Genomic DNA, 16,230 nt, shown 5'->3' with positions numbered 1-16,230 from the left:
GAGGTTCAGCAAAATTTAGAGGAAAAAGGCGCTAGGCCATAGACGCACATTTTAGCTGATGACATTTTTTGATTTTGGTGTATGCTACACATTTGTACAACTGAGGGATGTAAGAATGACCTTAGACCTACAACAATGGTGTATGAATATTGAAATGTTTAAAAAAAATAACTGTTATCTATTTCCATATATTTTCTGTTTAAAGCCACAGGGACCCATGGAGAGGGGCTTAAGAGCTGCATGTGGCTCCGGAGCTGCAGGTTACCTACCCCTGCACTAACCCCTAACCACTACTTGCCTAAACCAAACTCAACCCTAACCCTAAACTTAACCCAAGTCTTCAGTCTAACATTAAGTGATTTACATCATGAGGACTCATATACATGAGGACTATATGCCTCCACATAAACACACACGCACACACACACTCTTGCGCACGCACACACACACACACGCACGCACGCACGCACGCACACACACACACACACACACACACACACACACCATAAAAATGATTTGACACACACAAACAATAACCCACTGTTTAGCTATTGTAATTAGAAAACACTTGACATCTTTGAATCATTCCATAAAAAGATCATTGATTTCAAGTCCACTGCTTTTTTAAAAAATCATACAGTACCAAAAAACAAAATAAAAAAGGAATATAAATCAATTTACAGAGTGGTTCCTCAAAGCTCAGCATTGATTGAAAGCACACTTAGGAGGACTGCATTTACACATTCACATGGAGATTAAACTCGTTAACATTAGCTGGAGGGTGTTAAAGGGGCAGTTCAACTCCAAAATCACAAATACATATTTTTCCTCTTACCTGCAGTGCTATTTATCAATCTAGATTGCAGTTTGTTGTGAGTTGTGAATTACAGCTCAGTTGAGGAGGATACCATTATTTACATCTCAAAAGCACCAGCCTCTCGTCCATGAGTAGATGCTTCCTTCTGTGAAGTGATATAGTTGGCGGACATAGTTCAGTAAATAACACTACAAGTAAGAGGAAATGTATGTATTATGATTTGGGGGTGAACTATCCCTTTAAGGTCAATTCTTACATGAGCAAAGTACATGACAACAACACAGGCAACATATAGCAGATTGTCAACTTGTGTTTCACATCACATAAATAATAAAGACAAGGAGAGGAGTTTCATTGGACAAAGGGTGGCAGGAGGAGAGCCAGGGCAGCATTCCTTTTATCATCACAGTGAATGCAAAAAACAAAAAACAAAAGCTGAAATATTATAAATTAATAATTTGCATAAATAAGGTCAATGATAAAAAATAAAACACAAGAGTTGTTAGGCAAAGCTGCTTTGGCACATTTGTAATAACTAGGTGATAATTAGTTCCAAATAACAATGCTGATTTGTTAAACTGCATATCCAGCCAATTGTGCATTGTCCTGGGCAGCTCCAACTCACAAGCTACTTCTCATAATATCCATCTTAAAGGTAAAGGTATGGTCACTCCAGCATTTCAAATGTGTACATTTTGTCACTTAATGAATAATTGTGATGAGTAGATAGCAGCACAGCAAGGCAAGGCAAATAAGTGCAGATCTTTCATGGCTAGATTTTTAGTTATTTGTGTCATTATAAATGTCAATGGGATTTTTGAAAGAGGTTTTGTACTTTGGTTCTTTGTAAAAGCTGTTAGCTTAACATGGTTAATAAGCTAAGTTAGCTTCAGCCACTTTGGACTTATTCTGTTCCATCTACAGTCAGCACTGCTTCAGTTAGTCATGGCGTAGTCTCGCTCACCAGACCTTTCTCAAGAAAAGAAAGGTCTGGCTGGGCCGCACTCTCACAAGATTGGAGAAAAAAATGCCCCGGCTGCTTGTATTTCTTTCAACCAATCACAATCGTTCTTGGCGGTGCCACAGCAACGGTGCGCTTGCAAAAATATTCCCAGGGGGAAACAGGTTTTGGTGTAACACGCCCACAAAAATATCGCCTACAGGACGCGAACCATGGCAGAAAAATGGCTACATCCCCACAAGATCAAACACCGCAAAAGTTAGTAAAGGACGTGTTGAAAACTGCTACACAACCAGAGGTGGTAGGGCGGGACTTCAGTGGGTGGCTCGTTCCGCCCAATGAGAGGCTGATCTATGCAGCGAACTTCCGCCCACTCAGACTAGTCATGGCGCAAATTTACATGGCAGAGTTCCCCAAAGTGAAGCAAAATATGTGCGCTGGTTTACTTCACCTCCACAACCTGATCGCAGTGGTAACAATTCATTATATTGCAACATTTTTGCCATTTGAAAGCAACGTGTTGATCTGTGGACATATTCCACGACATGTCCATACAAACCACACCCACCACTAGTACAAGACAAACTCACCGAAGTTGTAGTGAACAAATAAAACACAGCAATAATCCATTTTATAATTAATCATACAAGAAGACGTGATTCACCGTATGAGTAACGAGATGTAACCATTACCCTTACCCTAACCTTAACAGCCTTTCTTTTAACCTACTACTTTATAGCTAGCTGTGAAATGCTAACTTAGCATTTTCTTCAGGGTTTGTGCATTCAGACCAAGGAGCAAAGAGGCCTGTGCATGAACTGACATGTAGGTATGGTGGGCGAGTGGAGCGCTGGTAGCTGAGTGGTTACAGTGCACGCCATGTAACTGCAACATCTCAGGCACAATTATAGCCTTGGGACTTTTGCTGCCTGTGTTCCCTCTCTTTCCCTGTTTTCAGTCTGCTTCTCCACTGTCATCTCTCAAATAAACACAAAAGTGCAAAAAAATAAAATAAATCACCACCACCAAAAAAAACAACAACATTGTATGCCTTGGTAAACCAGGCAAGTTACTGTTTACATCCATCGAGTAATGGCCAGAGAAGTGTTTCTGCAGAACATTATGATGTCACAGTGAAAATATCCTTTTGGATCTAAGTCATCACTTTAACATTATATTCAACTAGATATTTGTGTGACGTTTTGTCATAATTATCTTATGAATTCTTGAGTTATGACCAAAAACATGTTTTGTGAGATCACAGTGACCTTGACCTTTGACCCCCAAATTCTGATCAGTTCATTCTTGAGTCCAAATGGCCGTTTGCACCAAATCTGAGGAAACTCCTTCAAAGTGTTGTTGAGATATTGGGTTCATGAGAATGAGACAGCTGCAAGGTCACAGACACCTTGACCACCAAAATCTAATCAGTTCATTGTTGAGTCCAAGTGGACATTTGTGCCAAATTTAAAGAGATCCCCTCAAGACGTTTGTGTGATAGGCTTGCGAGGACTCACAAAAATGGGACAGATGGACATACTGACATATGGACTGATGGACAACAGCCACAGCTATCACCGGCGCGGAGGCATAAAAGGGTATGTTGGGTGGGTCATGAACCTGCTTCAGTTGCAGCTATGCCTACTCCATTTAAAAAGCTGTTGTGACCAGGCCCTAATTGTGCCAACACATACTTTTCAAGCTTCTCAGCGCCTTTATTTTCTTTTTAAAGTGCAGCTATGCAATTTCTATGGAAGAGAAGCATCAAAGCTTGTTCTACTAAACTCTGGCAAACAGAACAATGTTTATATTCAGAGCTATTTCATAGATCACCAACGTGGTGGTTTTCGTCTCTGTATTACTACTTTTAATGCAAGCCAATTACTGGTCATAAATCTCTTGTATACTGTATGTGTCCAAGTAGCAATCAAAAATATGCATGTGCTTTTCTAATTGAAAATATATTTGTGCTGCTGTACTGTGACCAGTATATATTCACATTATATTAATATAAGTGCCTTTAGATACTATTGGCTTAAAATATGACATATGATATGAAATGATTTGGCTTTGTTATTACTGTCCTGAAGGTCTCATACTGTATACAAGACCATGGCTTTATCTCTGGGTGGGAAGTACAGCAGTGTAACTATCTTCCAGTAATGGGCAAAGAACAGAAAAAAAGAGCATGGATATAAATACCGTTTTTCACATCATAAATGCTTCATACACATGGCACATAAATACATACCACATGGGTCTCAACTGTTTCATTGTCTTTTGAAGGAAAATGACATAAAATATGAAACAGAAATGTCATCAGACTTACATTCTAAAAAGTCATTTGAACTGATTCAACATAGTGTTGAGATATCTGTAGAAATGCTTCCTAGCACATAAAAACGTGCCTGGCACCGGCCTATCAGTCATACTCTCAGATATACACACGTAGTCACAGCAGGATTTTCTTCCACGAGAGCAGCATGTTAGAATCATCATGTATTATAGAAAGTTGTATGTGTGTGTGTGTGTGTGTGTGTGTGTGAAGGCATCCTAGGGCCATTTGAGTTTACGTGTCTGTATTACAGTAATCTTGTCCATTAATGTGATTGCATGCGTTTGCATGCATGCATGTGTACGTAGAGGGTGGTGTCATTATGGCTGAGAGAAGGCTCTTGGTATAAAGGAAGCACCCCCGCATCACCACCCAAACACACATTCACACACTGCGCTAAGCAGCACCTACACACACAGTCAGACAGACAGAGACTCAGCAGTCGGGGGGTCGCTGACGTCATAACCTGGCATGCAGGTTGACAATGACGCCGTCTTCAGGCAGGTCTTTGACAGGCAGGTCGCTCATGTCTCCTACTCCGTGGTCGGTGCTCTCACAGCTGCTCTGAGGTGACTCAGGAGGAGGCTGGTACAGGATGCTGGCTAACAGGAAAAAGATTGTCCCCATAACCTAAAAAAGAGGAGCACAGATGATAGTGAAGATGGAAAGTCAGAAATCAAGATAAAGGGTGCACAGAAAAGAGTTCACAAACAGGCTACAGCAGCTGTGTCTGCTTGCATATCAGCATCAGAAGTGGTACAGGCCTATGTTAAAATTCTGTCTTAGACTAGTTTAACAATTAATAAATATATAAGAGGATGTTTGTGCCAAATTTGAAAAAATTCTCTTTTGTTGTTCCTTTGATACCACATTCACAGCTAGAATTACCACCTCATGATTGCATGCCTCCACGCACCAGTCAAGTTTCTCTTACAGTTTACATTAATGTCTGTGAAAATATGGATGCTTCACACACATGTTACTCCAGGCGACACAGAGGATCTATACAATCAGTACAATTTCAAGATCAGTGTCACAAATTCAGTATCTGACCAAATGTGTCCCCTTCTGTTCCTGAGATATGACACTGAATAATGGCCATTTTTGAAAAATATAACAGTCACGCACACCAAGAATTATAATGAGGTGCTGATCACTGGCAATAGACTTGATTGTAGAAAACAAGTGTCACACACTCTGGCTCCATATGCATATTCTTTTGTTTTGATGACATTTCAGCCTTAGGGCCTTCTTGATCTTGATCTTGATCTTCTTCGTCAAGATCTTGATCTTGATCTTGAAGAAGGCCCAAAGGCCAAAACGTAATCAAAATAAAAGAAATACATATGGAGCCAGAGTGTGTGACACTTGTTTTCTACAACTGAGTAATGGCCAGAACATTATGATGTCACAGTGAAGTTGACTTTTGACCTTTTGGACCTACTCAATACGTGTTTTGTAAGGTCATACTGACCTTTAACTTTTGTGCTTTGATCACAAAATTTGAATCAGTTTATTCCTCATTCCAAGTGAATGTTTGAGGTAAATTTTTAAGAAATTCCCTCAAGGTGTTCTTGAGATATCGCGTTCATGAGAATGAGACAGATAAGGTCAAAGTGACCTCGACCTTTGATCTATGACGATCATAAACTAATTACTTCATTGTTCAGTCCAAGTTATCATTTGTGTCAAATCTGAAGAAATTCTCTTGAAGCTTTCTTGAGAGATCACAGGACAGACCGAAAACATAATGCCACCGGCTACAGCTATCACTGGCGTGTAGGCATAAAAATGGGTCGGGGTGGATGGACACATGGATGGATGGACAGATAACCTGTAAACACAAGGCCTCTGGCCACAGCTGTTGTAAAAGGTGTTGTTGGGCAGAGTTTGAACTTGGCAGAGCCAAGCTAGCCGTCACCCCTGCATTCACGCGTCATGCTAAACTAAGCTAATCACCTCCTGGCTATGTGATGCACGGACATGAGAATGGTATTGATTTTCTCATCTAAAATTTGGCCAAAAGGTTGAACTACTTCTTTAAGCATGCACAGACCCCACATCAATGGTGATTTTACAGTCTCTAAGGTGACTGTGTTAACAGTGTTATTCAGTCTAAAATGAAGCACAGATATGTTGCCACATAAGCATACTTCTCCAAGTATTAAAAAAGTTAGGCTCTAGAAGACTGAATGTCAGACTGCAGTGAACGAGCTGCTACTATGCTATTATTATTACCTTATAGATAATACCAGCTACTAGTGTGTACTGGCTCATGGCTGAGTTCTGATAGAGGTAGCAGGAGCCCTGCTCTCCACACTTATCCTGCCACAGTAAGCAGGAGATGTCAATCACAGAGCCGAATGCTATAGGTCCTGGAATACCACCTGTGGGGAAACAGCAGCACAGATCGGACAAAATCAGAATCATCTGTGTGGAGAGATTAAAGCACACTGGTATTGATTCAGAAGTTAAAAATAAACTTAGGGAAAGAATCCAGTGGACTTACCAAGCGTGCGCACCACAATCCATTGAATACCTAGTCCAAAGGATCTCTGGCTGTCCGGCACACACCTACAGAACACACAGTTGGACATTCAAGCGTAATGCATCTCAAACTTCATTACGATGTAAATAAGTACACTTTCTCCAGCTCCTTTTGCTGCGTTTGTGTTGTTTGTTTTTCTGCACAAAGGTTTGCCCTGACAGTGCTATGATAAGACTCTGTCTCTTGATGTCACAGGCACCCTGCCATCTACTGGGATACTGAACTGCTGTTACAACAGATCAACAGCCATGACAATGTCACAGCACCATTCTGTAACAGAAAAGAGGACTTTAGTGTACTATTTCAAAGCATGCAATGCCTTTTTGCATTCAATAGTAAAATCACGGATTCCAATCAGTGTTTTCACAAGAAAAAACATCATTCTTGATGACTTTTTCAACTGACCAGCAGAGTAGATAAGATCACCCTGCAAATCTTACTCCTACGAAGAAACTAAACAAGAAAGTAGGCATTTCTTGGCCACTTGGAGGCAGCAGATACAAGCTGTAAACACAGAGCAACATTACCATTTATTTGGAGTCCCCTTTTAGCTCTGTGTCTCTCTGCTTTTGGTGCCGAGGAGTTGGTGTACAGTGGGCATATAAAGCTCCGATAACAGCTACCTGCTGTGGCTAGAAAGGGAACTGGAGGGTTGCCAGTTCAAGTCCCCATAGACCAAGTATGGAGGGGGGACTGGCAGCTGGAGAGGTGCCCTTAAGCAAGACACTGAACCCCCAACTGCTCGGGGCAGCCCCCTCGCTGCGACATCTTTCCATTTAATGCATGTATAGGTCCTGTGTGTGCATGTGTGTGTGTATATTTCAGGCCTGTGTGTTTATGGCAAGATTCAACAGACACCATACCAAGTTGTGAGACTGCTGCCCTCTGAAAGATGTCACTATTTTTATTTATTTCCATAGCCTTCCATGAAAAATTTACGAACACGAGCTACTTTCTCTCAAAGCCAGAGAAATAAGTCTCAAACTTGTGATGTCCTCAAGTATAAAGTTTGGAGCTGCTCCACAGACAATAAATGAAAGTAATTTTTATTAAACTAATTTTGTGGACCCACAGAATGTTTGTTTTTACAGGGGCTGAGACTTTTGAAAATGTCACATCTCCAAACAGAGTGCCCCAAGAATGACTCCTAAACCTGGAAATGAGTTAGCATTTTACCACTCATGGTTCCCTCGTTTTAAAATCATTGGACTTTTTGAATGGGATTTTGGTCAGATGCCTAAAATAAGGTCTGTGGTTAACACAAGTTTACGTGACTTTCATGTTTTGTGCTACGATATAAAATATGTCAGTAAACACCCCACTTGTGAATTTTTAAGCTTCTATGTGTCCTACAAAAGGCGGTTGCTAACAAGGGGCTAAATGAGACTACAGAACGTCATCACGCTGCGCCGCGCTGAACACAGCTTTACAGTCTTGTAATGGTAGTGAATTTTGGTCATGTGACCATAGTGTAGTTTATTTATAGCCTAATGTTACTTTTTTACTTCTGGTGATTGCATTTGGGCTTCAATAATCATGACAATGGTGTTAATTTGTGAAGATTATCTTGTGGAACAAAACATGTAAGTATCATAAATGTTTGTTTGCTACAGAGCTTGTTTTGGACAATAATCCAAAATCCAATGGAAAATCTCATAGGCTGTTTGATGAGGGAACCAGCATGATGCAAAAATCATCCCTGGGCACTCTATTTGAGTTTACTGACTTGTCTGGCATCGCGACATGAAACAAGAGTTTCTCAGTTAAAATAAAAACAATCCAATCAGCATCATGGGCGGGACTAAAGCTGTTGTCAAGCATTGTCAAGCAGTGTGCCAGAGCCAATGTGGAGTAATAATACCAAAGGTGAGCATTATAGACAAAATAGATGCTGCTACTGAGGTTGTTCTAAATCGACACGTTTTCTCAATATTGTTGACATTGTAGTTTGTTCTATTAAGTCCCGCTCCACTCTCAAAACCCTGCAACCCAGCACCCAAGGCAGATACATGTTTGTCAAGGTTTTTCTAGAGGCAGTCACCAGCTGTGTACGTGTGATCAAAACACAAAACAACAAGTATTTGGTCCCACTGAGTGGTAGCTATAATGCAGAGATGTAGTTTATTTTCTTTATCCAAGGTTTCTTTGTGGCCACTCACCTGAGCGTGGCGGTGAGTGCTGGGATGCTACACAGGAAAGTGAAGGAGATGATGATGAAAAGGAAGGAGAGGAAGGCTGGCATGTGGTGGCAGGAGCTGCCACACTTCCCTGTCAGAGCAAAGCCCTCCTCGCCCCAGGACACGTTCCCCATGACACAGCTGCATCCAGTGTACACCTAAAAACACACAGACACAGTGTAGCATATGAACCAGTTATGCCACTGAGGTCACAAGATCATTAAATGAAAACATGAACTCAACATACAGGTAATATTTTTCAAAAATCCAAAGGCCGGTATGTTGTTAATATCAGTTCTCTATAAATGTTAAAGAATTAAGCAGTTGAAGTAGTTTTAAGAAAAAACAAACAAACTCATGAATGTTCACATTTCTGCAGCAAGGTTCCCCAAAACTGCATCAGATTATTTTAAGAGAAACTTGTAGTATATTAAGTTTCAATTGCATGTGTTTGTATCTGAAGCCACTTTCACACTGACATCTGAATTTCATGACTCGGAAAAGTCGATGAAGCAATTTCCTCTCACAAGACATTTTGGGAAATCTTTTATTGTGCCAGTGTGAACAAATCTTGTAAGATCCCTGGGTCATGCACACTGAGACTCAGCATATTTAATGTTAATTAAACATTTGTTGCGAGACTCAGAAAACAGAACACAAAAGTAGAAACTAGACCAACTCCAGTACCCAGAGATGAAGATCTAACCAATCCCAAATAACATCAGTAAGTATAATGATAATAGCAAAGAAACAGGGGCCCCAACTTGAAGTTGTTTAGAGGATGTTGAGAGCATTGGTAAGTGTTGATGTTCAATATAAAAAACACTGAAGGCCTCTGACATCACTGGCTTAACTGATGGTACTAAGCAATCTGCTGCCACTTTCTTGGTATCCAGGGTTAATTCACTAACAGCTCACTGCTGCTGTAGTAAGGTGTGTTCATATCAAACTCAAAGCGAATTTTTCACAGGCGGGATTAAATACAAAGTCAGTGCAAAGATTTAAACAGACGTGAATATGCATCAGTGCAAGCTGAAATGTTAAAACTTGAACAAAATAAAATTCACCTGACGTGTAGCGAAAGCCTATCAGTGTTTAGATTCTCCTGATGTCACAACCCTGTGTCAGTACTGTACAAAGACAGTACAAAAAACAGAGGGCTTCGAGATAAGTGAACAAAGACTACATGGTATGTTCCGAAAATATGTATTTGTTACTTGACTCCAGCTATTGGCTGTAGCTTACAAGGAAACAAGTAAGGTGAACATCAGCTACCTTCCCCAGTTACATGTCTGGTTTCCCGACTTACCAGCGGCTGCATTTGTGCGAGTAACTCAGGAAGAAAATTCGCTGCAAATTTAGTTTGAACACACCAAAGGACAACTTAAGAATTTTTCAACCTGGACCCCATTTTCTCAGGTTTTTGTATCCAAGTAAGTATGGCAACAACAGTTTTTTGAAACTGGTCCAGTTTCTAGTGTTTTTTCCTTTGGTTTTTTTTTCTGTTTTAAGTGCAGCTCGCAGCTGCAAACCAGGTTGCAATGTTAACACCGTCGTTTTACGTCAACTAAAAGTGCTTGTTTGTTGCCAGTGTTATTCTAAGTGTCTGAAAACATAATGAAAGGAATCGCTACAGAGATAAACCTCTATTGTTAGAGAGAAACAACCTCGAAATCACCATTGGTAAAGTCACCAGACTCAATTTGAAAAAAGAGTAATTTAATTATCATAAAGACACTTTATCTTGAGTCCACAAAAACAAGATAAAACTTATAAAAGCCTTCTTGGCTCATCTTTCCACTGTTTCAACAATCATCAACTCTGGTTTGGTTGAATTAACCCTTAATTTACACAGTTACATGTGAAAATATGACAGCTCTGTACACACTAAAATTAGTGTTTATTTAAATGGAGTCTGGTGGGTTTGGCAATGGCAATTTTGGGGCTGTTTTGGGTCAAACAAAAAGGATCTTACTCTTTACAACAAAGGTCTGTCTCTGTAAGGATACTTTCCATAACGCTGTTTGACATTTACAATAATAATCTGAGCCTGTCCGTGGCAAACACAAGCTTTTTTAGTGGACATACACTGAAAGTGCGCAATTGCCCCAAGTGATTACGTAGCAGCCTGTTTCGCTCCTGCCAACTGCAGCCCTCTCTCTCTATATATATACTGGACTTGTTTCAAAATATTTTGTTCCCAGTAGTCACTGAGACACAAACATCTAGTAAAACAGGGTCTAGGTTGAAAAATACCAAAGTTACCCTTCAAGAATCATGTGTACAGGGATATAAATAACCAGGTGGTTATGTTTCCAGTCAAACTAGGATACTGATATTTCCAGGGGTGTCCTTAACCCAAGTCACATGCTAGTTTCAGTTAACTAAAAAAGAATTATGTTAAAAGTAATGATCTTCACCCTGAAATTAAACTAAAAGTAAGGATGTCCCAAGCCCACGTTGGAACAGATGTGACAACTTAGACATCACTCAAAATAACATCAGAAACTATCAAAAGAAAGTTGGAATGCTGGTCATATTTTATTAAAGTTGACACATATGCAGATATTTTTTGAAATTTATATTTTCTGTAACATTTTAGCATCTCGTCTGCATGCACTAAAAGTGAGATTTTTCAAAACGCCTCTTAAGGTGCAGCTTTTCTCTCAACTTCAGTTACTGCTTCTTTGTATACATGTAAAACAGAGCATTTAGGAAACAATTATGTAATCTCATCAATTCAGGCATGCCCCCTGTTACTTTGTGGAATGAGCATAGGGGTGGATCAGGTTGTTGACTAAGCACTTCCTAGTCTAATAATTAGGCTACTTTGCACCTGAACTCTATATTACTGCACCACTTCACAGACAAACAGAGCTGACCCGACTGCTGCACCCTATGTTTCTGCTTCACCTCAGTGTCCACGGTTTAAAGTCTGCCAGAGACAATGTTGGGACACAGAATGGATATAAATATGAAAATGCAATAAAAAGGCACAATTCACCTACCAAGCTATGACAGAGGAATAATCATCCTGCACTTACATTATACTGGACCAACATGGACACAAATAAAGTCTACAGACTGATGAGACAGAGTGCAATTAGGAGTCCGAAAATCTGGGTCCCACAATGCTCTGTGGCAATGATGTAATAATTATCTATCATTGGGCTGCTGCTTGTTATTTCTGGGTCTTTTTTACAACTATATCCCAAATATGATTATAACAGGACAAGACTTAACATAACAAGGACACTTGTGTGCATTTGAACAAACTTAAGGGCTCTGTGCTTTTGATATCATGAGTAAAGCTGAATAACATTTAGCCAAAATATCATGAAATTATATTGTCTCATACGCTGTGAGTGTACCAAGAGATTGATCATTAGGATTTTTTTTCTGCAGGAGAGGGAGCCTCACAATATTTATGACCAAATACCACAGTATGGATATTGTGGGGTTGACTACAGGTGCCTTCACAAAATATTTACACAATTGGATCTTTGATAAATAATCCTGAGTAATGTGGATGACTAAGTAGGTGAAAGCAAATGATTGAACAGATAAAGCAATCTGATAAGTTCAGACAATTACAGCACTATACTGTAATGCAGCCTTTAAAAGCAGGAAAAGACAACACTTATGATATCACAACATCAAAAAACTAACTAAGACAATGTCTAGTCTCATATCACAATATCCATGTAATGGCCATATATTGCCCAGCCCTGCTTAAATATATGGGAGGAAATACCACATAATATTTTGAGGATATACAGTCACCTGTATTTACAGTCTTACGGCTTTGTGCTTTCTTCCTTCAGTGCTCTTGTTTTGAAGTACTCTTAAGGGCCCAAACTGCCTCAGATCCAAGTAAATCAAGTGTACCGTAATTTCCCTCCAGTCAGAGTCAAATGACAGGAACACTGTTTGTACTGTACCTGTTTGCCTGTGGAGTGTTCGGTGTGGTTGATGGAGCTGCAGCCAGCGTGGCAGGGGGAGTAATACATCACACCGTCTGCCCCGCACACCGGGTTGTACAGCTCTCTGACACAACTACAGCCTGCATTACAGCCCACTGTCAGGTTCTCCTCTAAATAAGAGCTGCAGACACGAGGTAAAGGAGGGACAGAGATGACAAGGAGGAAAGGTGGGTGGGAGAGGAAAGGAAAAGGGAGAGAAATAGACAGAGAATACAATGGAGAGAGAGAGTGCAAAGATAAAATGTATTTATTGTCCTTGGTTTGCTTGCTCATGATTTCTCATACTCAGTCACTACTGTACAAGGCAGCAACACAGCTGGAACAAAGCACCAAAATATGCAGGCCTGCACACTGCATTTAAGCTAACGTTACCGCTAAAGCTAACACAACATTGTAAAAGCATGGATGCAAACAGCTCGCTTTTCGGTGCGACTCTCACTTTTTTCATATCAGTTTAGGTGTCTTGTGTGAATCGTGTAGATTGTGTAGAGAGTTTTTTTGGTGGGGGGGCTGGCGTGGACGTGGAAGAGTCTGATTAATAATTCCACTAACACAAACGAAATGAGCAGATGTCTATGCTGAAAAAAATCAAAAAAATTAGGTTGGATTCCGTTCGGGTTCGGCCCACTTGACATGTTGCTGTGTTGAGCTACAGCCTATTTAAGTGCTGGAATTTTTTCTTTACCTGACAACGCCCGAACGCAACACAGGCTCCGCTCCATTGACTGTGTGCACAGTGCCGTTTATAGTTGTTGGTCTGGTCAGAAAAATGCGCGCCAAGCCGCGGTCTTGTGTGCTCACCTGTGTGTGTGTGTGTGTGTGTGTGTGTGTGTGTGTGTGCACGTGTCTGTGTGTGTGTGCGCATCGGGGCCGAACTCGCGATACAGAGAGCAGAGGAGGATTGTAAAGGTGACCATGTAGAGACAGAAATGACATGCCGTCATGTAAACTTTATAAGTCATCACATTATAAGGTGAAACGTTTCACCGCATAACACGATAAATAGTATATTGTTATGTTATATAACTTTAGTTTATGAAGAGATAAGACGGAGCCCTCTCCTCTACTCTTATATGCTTTACTAACAAGTGTGTGAATTGACCTGGATATGAAGCGTCCATAGCGGCAAATAATATAACGGTAGTTTCTTACGAGCTAAGAAAAAAATAAATCAGCAGCAGCGGTCATATTTCAGCAGCGGAGCACCACCGTTGCTAGTTGCATAAAGGGGAAACACTGTTGCTCAATGGATTTGTTCTGTTTTGTAATACACAGCCTTCTTCCAAATTATTGTTAGTGTATTTTAATATTCAGAATTTTGCTTCAACAAGCTCTCTCTTTTTGACCATACACCTGTTTGCATCCCTGAAAAGGCTGTGGATGTAACATTAATGCGACTTTCAGATGGACTTTTGTGTTAAGGCTATAGTTAGAAATAAACACAGAAATTTATACTATCTAAATGTTTCATCAGATCTAAGTCAACGGAAGATTACTGCATCTTTTCCAAATATGGAACTGAAATTAAAACACATTTTAATTTAAAAAGACAAATCAACAATAGGTGTTAACGCAGACACTGCTCACCTGTTTCTAAGGCGCAGCTTGCTGGGCTTGTCATACAGCTCTTTGTATTGGTCCAGCTGGTGTTTCTCCATCAGGTCGTACTGGTACGGTGCTGTGACACCAGCCATGGGCACATTGGGGCAGTGGAGGAGAAAGATGAAGATGGCAAGCAGACTGACCATCGCACACATCATGCAGAAACGGATAATGCCTCGACAGCGCAGGTTCAGCCTCTTCACGATATAGCCGCCCAGGAAGGTGCCCCCGCCACCTGCTGGTACCACCATGTATCCTGGGGGGGAGGGGAGAAGAATAGCATGCAGTCAGGCTGAAGCTCCACTCGAAAGCCCTTGAAGGAAAATGCACTATACACTGCCATTTAGAATGACAGTAAATTCAGTAAAAGTACATGTTACATAAGTCATTGCAAAAGACTCTTTTCTCAACAGAAAAAAGTCACTAGTTTGCTCTTGACATCACGAGTGGTTACTTGACCAAAGACCTAGAGCTTTCATGGACTTTGAAGTTGATTGGTTGTTTAGCCTGACCTGGCTCTCTGTCCCTGTCTCCAGCCTCTGCTTACTTCCCTCAGGCCGTGTACTCTCCTCTCACTCCCCAGATCTGCCATTCTCAAACCATCCACTAGATGCCCTCAGACTCTCTTGCCATTCCTGTACACCTGATACCCCACAAACACACACACCTGTTCCCACTTCCCTAATCAGCCCTGATATACTGGGGTGCTTGTGCACCTGCATCTCTTGCCAGCCACTCTCCACATGTACTGGTCCCTTTCCTCTGTTTCAATGTCAGATCATCATCAGTCATTAAGCACAAAATATTTTGTTTTTCCCTTTTTTCAAAAAAGACAATATTTAAAGTTGTTTACACAGCTAATGAAAATGAATATTCCACTAATATTCCTGTTTACATGCAGCCATATATAGTCCGATTTAAACCTGGTATACACAGTGTGATTTTAGGCTGTCCCAAACAAAAGATGACCAATGTGAAAGAAACATGGTGATATCTTTGGTTGTGGCTCTAAAAAGGTGGTCCTATGTCGCACAGTGAGAGAGGTTCAAGAACGGCCGTTGTTACATTCTTGTGATCAAAGACAGCTTGGGATAACATTCTGACAGTGTCAGAAATTTGGGATGACCATCACACTGTGTGACTACTGATACAACCTACATCTACAAACCAACCAATAGAAATGCAGCATTAAATGACACACTGGCGCTAAACCCAAACAAACAGGCAGAGAGCAGCTTGCTATGGAGGCAAATACCACAGGATATAGTACCCAGAAAACTTTAGGTTATTTCATAATGTGCCCCTCTATGTTGTGCATCACAGTTGGAGAAGTAATGACCTGTGAAGCACTCTTTCACACTCAGTATGTGAAGCTACTGCATTGTATATTGTAGCCTGCAATTCAGTAGGCGCTGTCATCATACAGTCTGCATACATCAAACGTGATGTTGTATCCAAGTGTATTAGATCCATGTCGCACAGTGTAGCTGCACTGAACTTGTAAGATTGCTAAAATCTCACAGTCTGTAGGAGACTTCACATGCACTAATGTGCAGTTCATCATGTCAAAATATGGAAAAGTGGAAGGGCTATCACTTGGACCAGGTTGTTGTCAAGCATTCCACCAGTGGCAGACTTCCATGACTGTGCAAACACAGCCTCCCTCTTTCATTCCTTCTTGAAAACGTCAGCAATGTGATATTTGCACACTGCCAAAAACCTGCTGATATCCAAGTCTTTCATAATATTTAAAAGTAGGAGTGTTTCTCATTCCAACCAGAAATGTGGGCTTTTCTTTTGGGCATGC

General features: G+C 40.7%; 1 protein-coding gene across 1 annotated transcript in view; it reads right to left on the bottom strand.

Moving 5' to 3' along the window:
• Nucleotides 1-538: 538 nt before the first annotated feature.
• Nucleotides 539-16,230, bottom strand: part of slco4a1 (solute carrier organic anion transporter family, member 4A1) — a 51,762-nt gene continuing 36,070 nt past the window's right edge. Inside the window, exons 7-12 of the mRNA XM_050065852.1 lie at nt 14,409-14,679; nt 12,780-12,942; nt 8,821-8,996; nt 6,623-6,687; nt 6,352-6,500; nt 539-4,743 (exon numbers count right to left, since the gene is read on the bottom strand). Of these exons, the coding sequence (XP_049921809.1) occupies nt 4,573-4,743; nt 6,352-6,500; nt 6,623-6,687; nt 8,821-8,996; nt 12,780-12,942; nt 14,409-14,679 (995 nt within the window). The 3' untranslated portion in view covers nt 539-4,572. The remainder of the gene's footprint in view (nt 4,744-6,351; nt 6,501-6,622; nt 6,688-8,820; nt 8,997-12,779; nt 12,943-14,408; nt 14,680-16,230) is intronic.

The sequence above is a fragment of the Epinephelus moara genome, chromosome 16 (assembly GCF_006386435.1).
Source record: "Epinephelus moara isolate mb chromosome 16, YSFRI_EMoa_1.0, whole genome shotgun sequence".
NCBI classification, from domain to species: domain Eukaryota; kingdom Metazoa; phylum Chordata; class Actinopteri; order Perciformes; family Serranidae; genus Epinephelus; species Epinephelus moara.
This window is presented reverse-complemented; position numbering and strand designations above follow the sequence as displayed.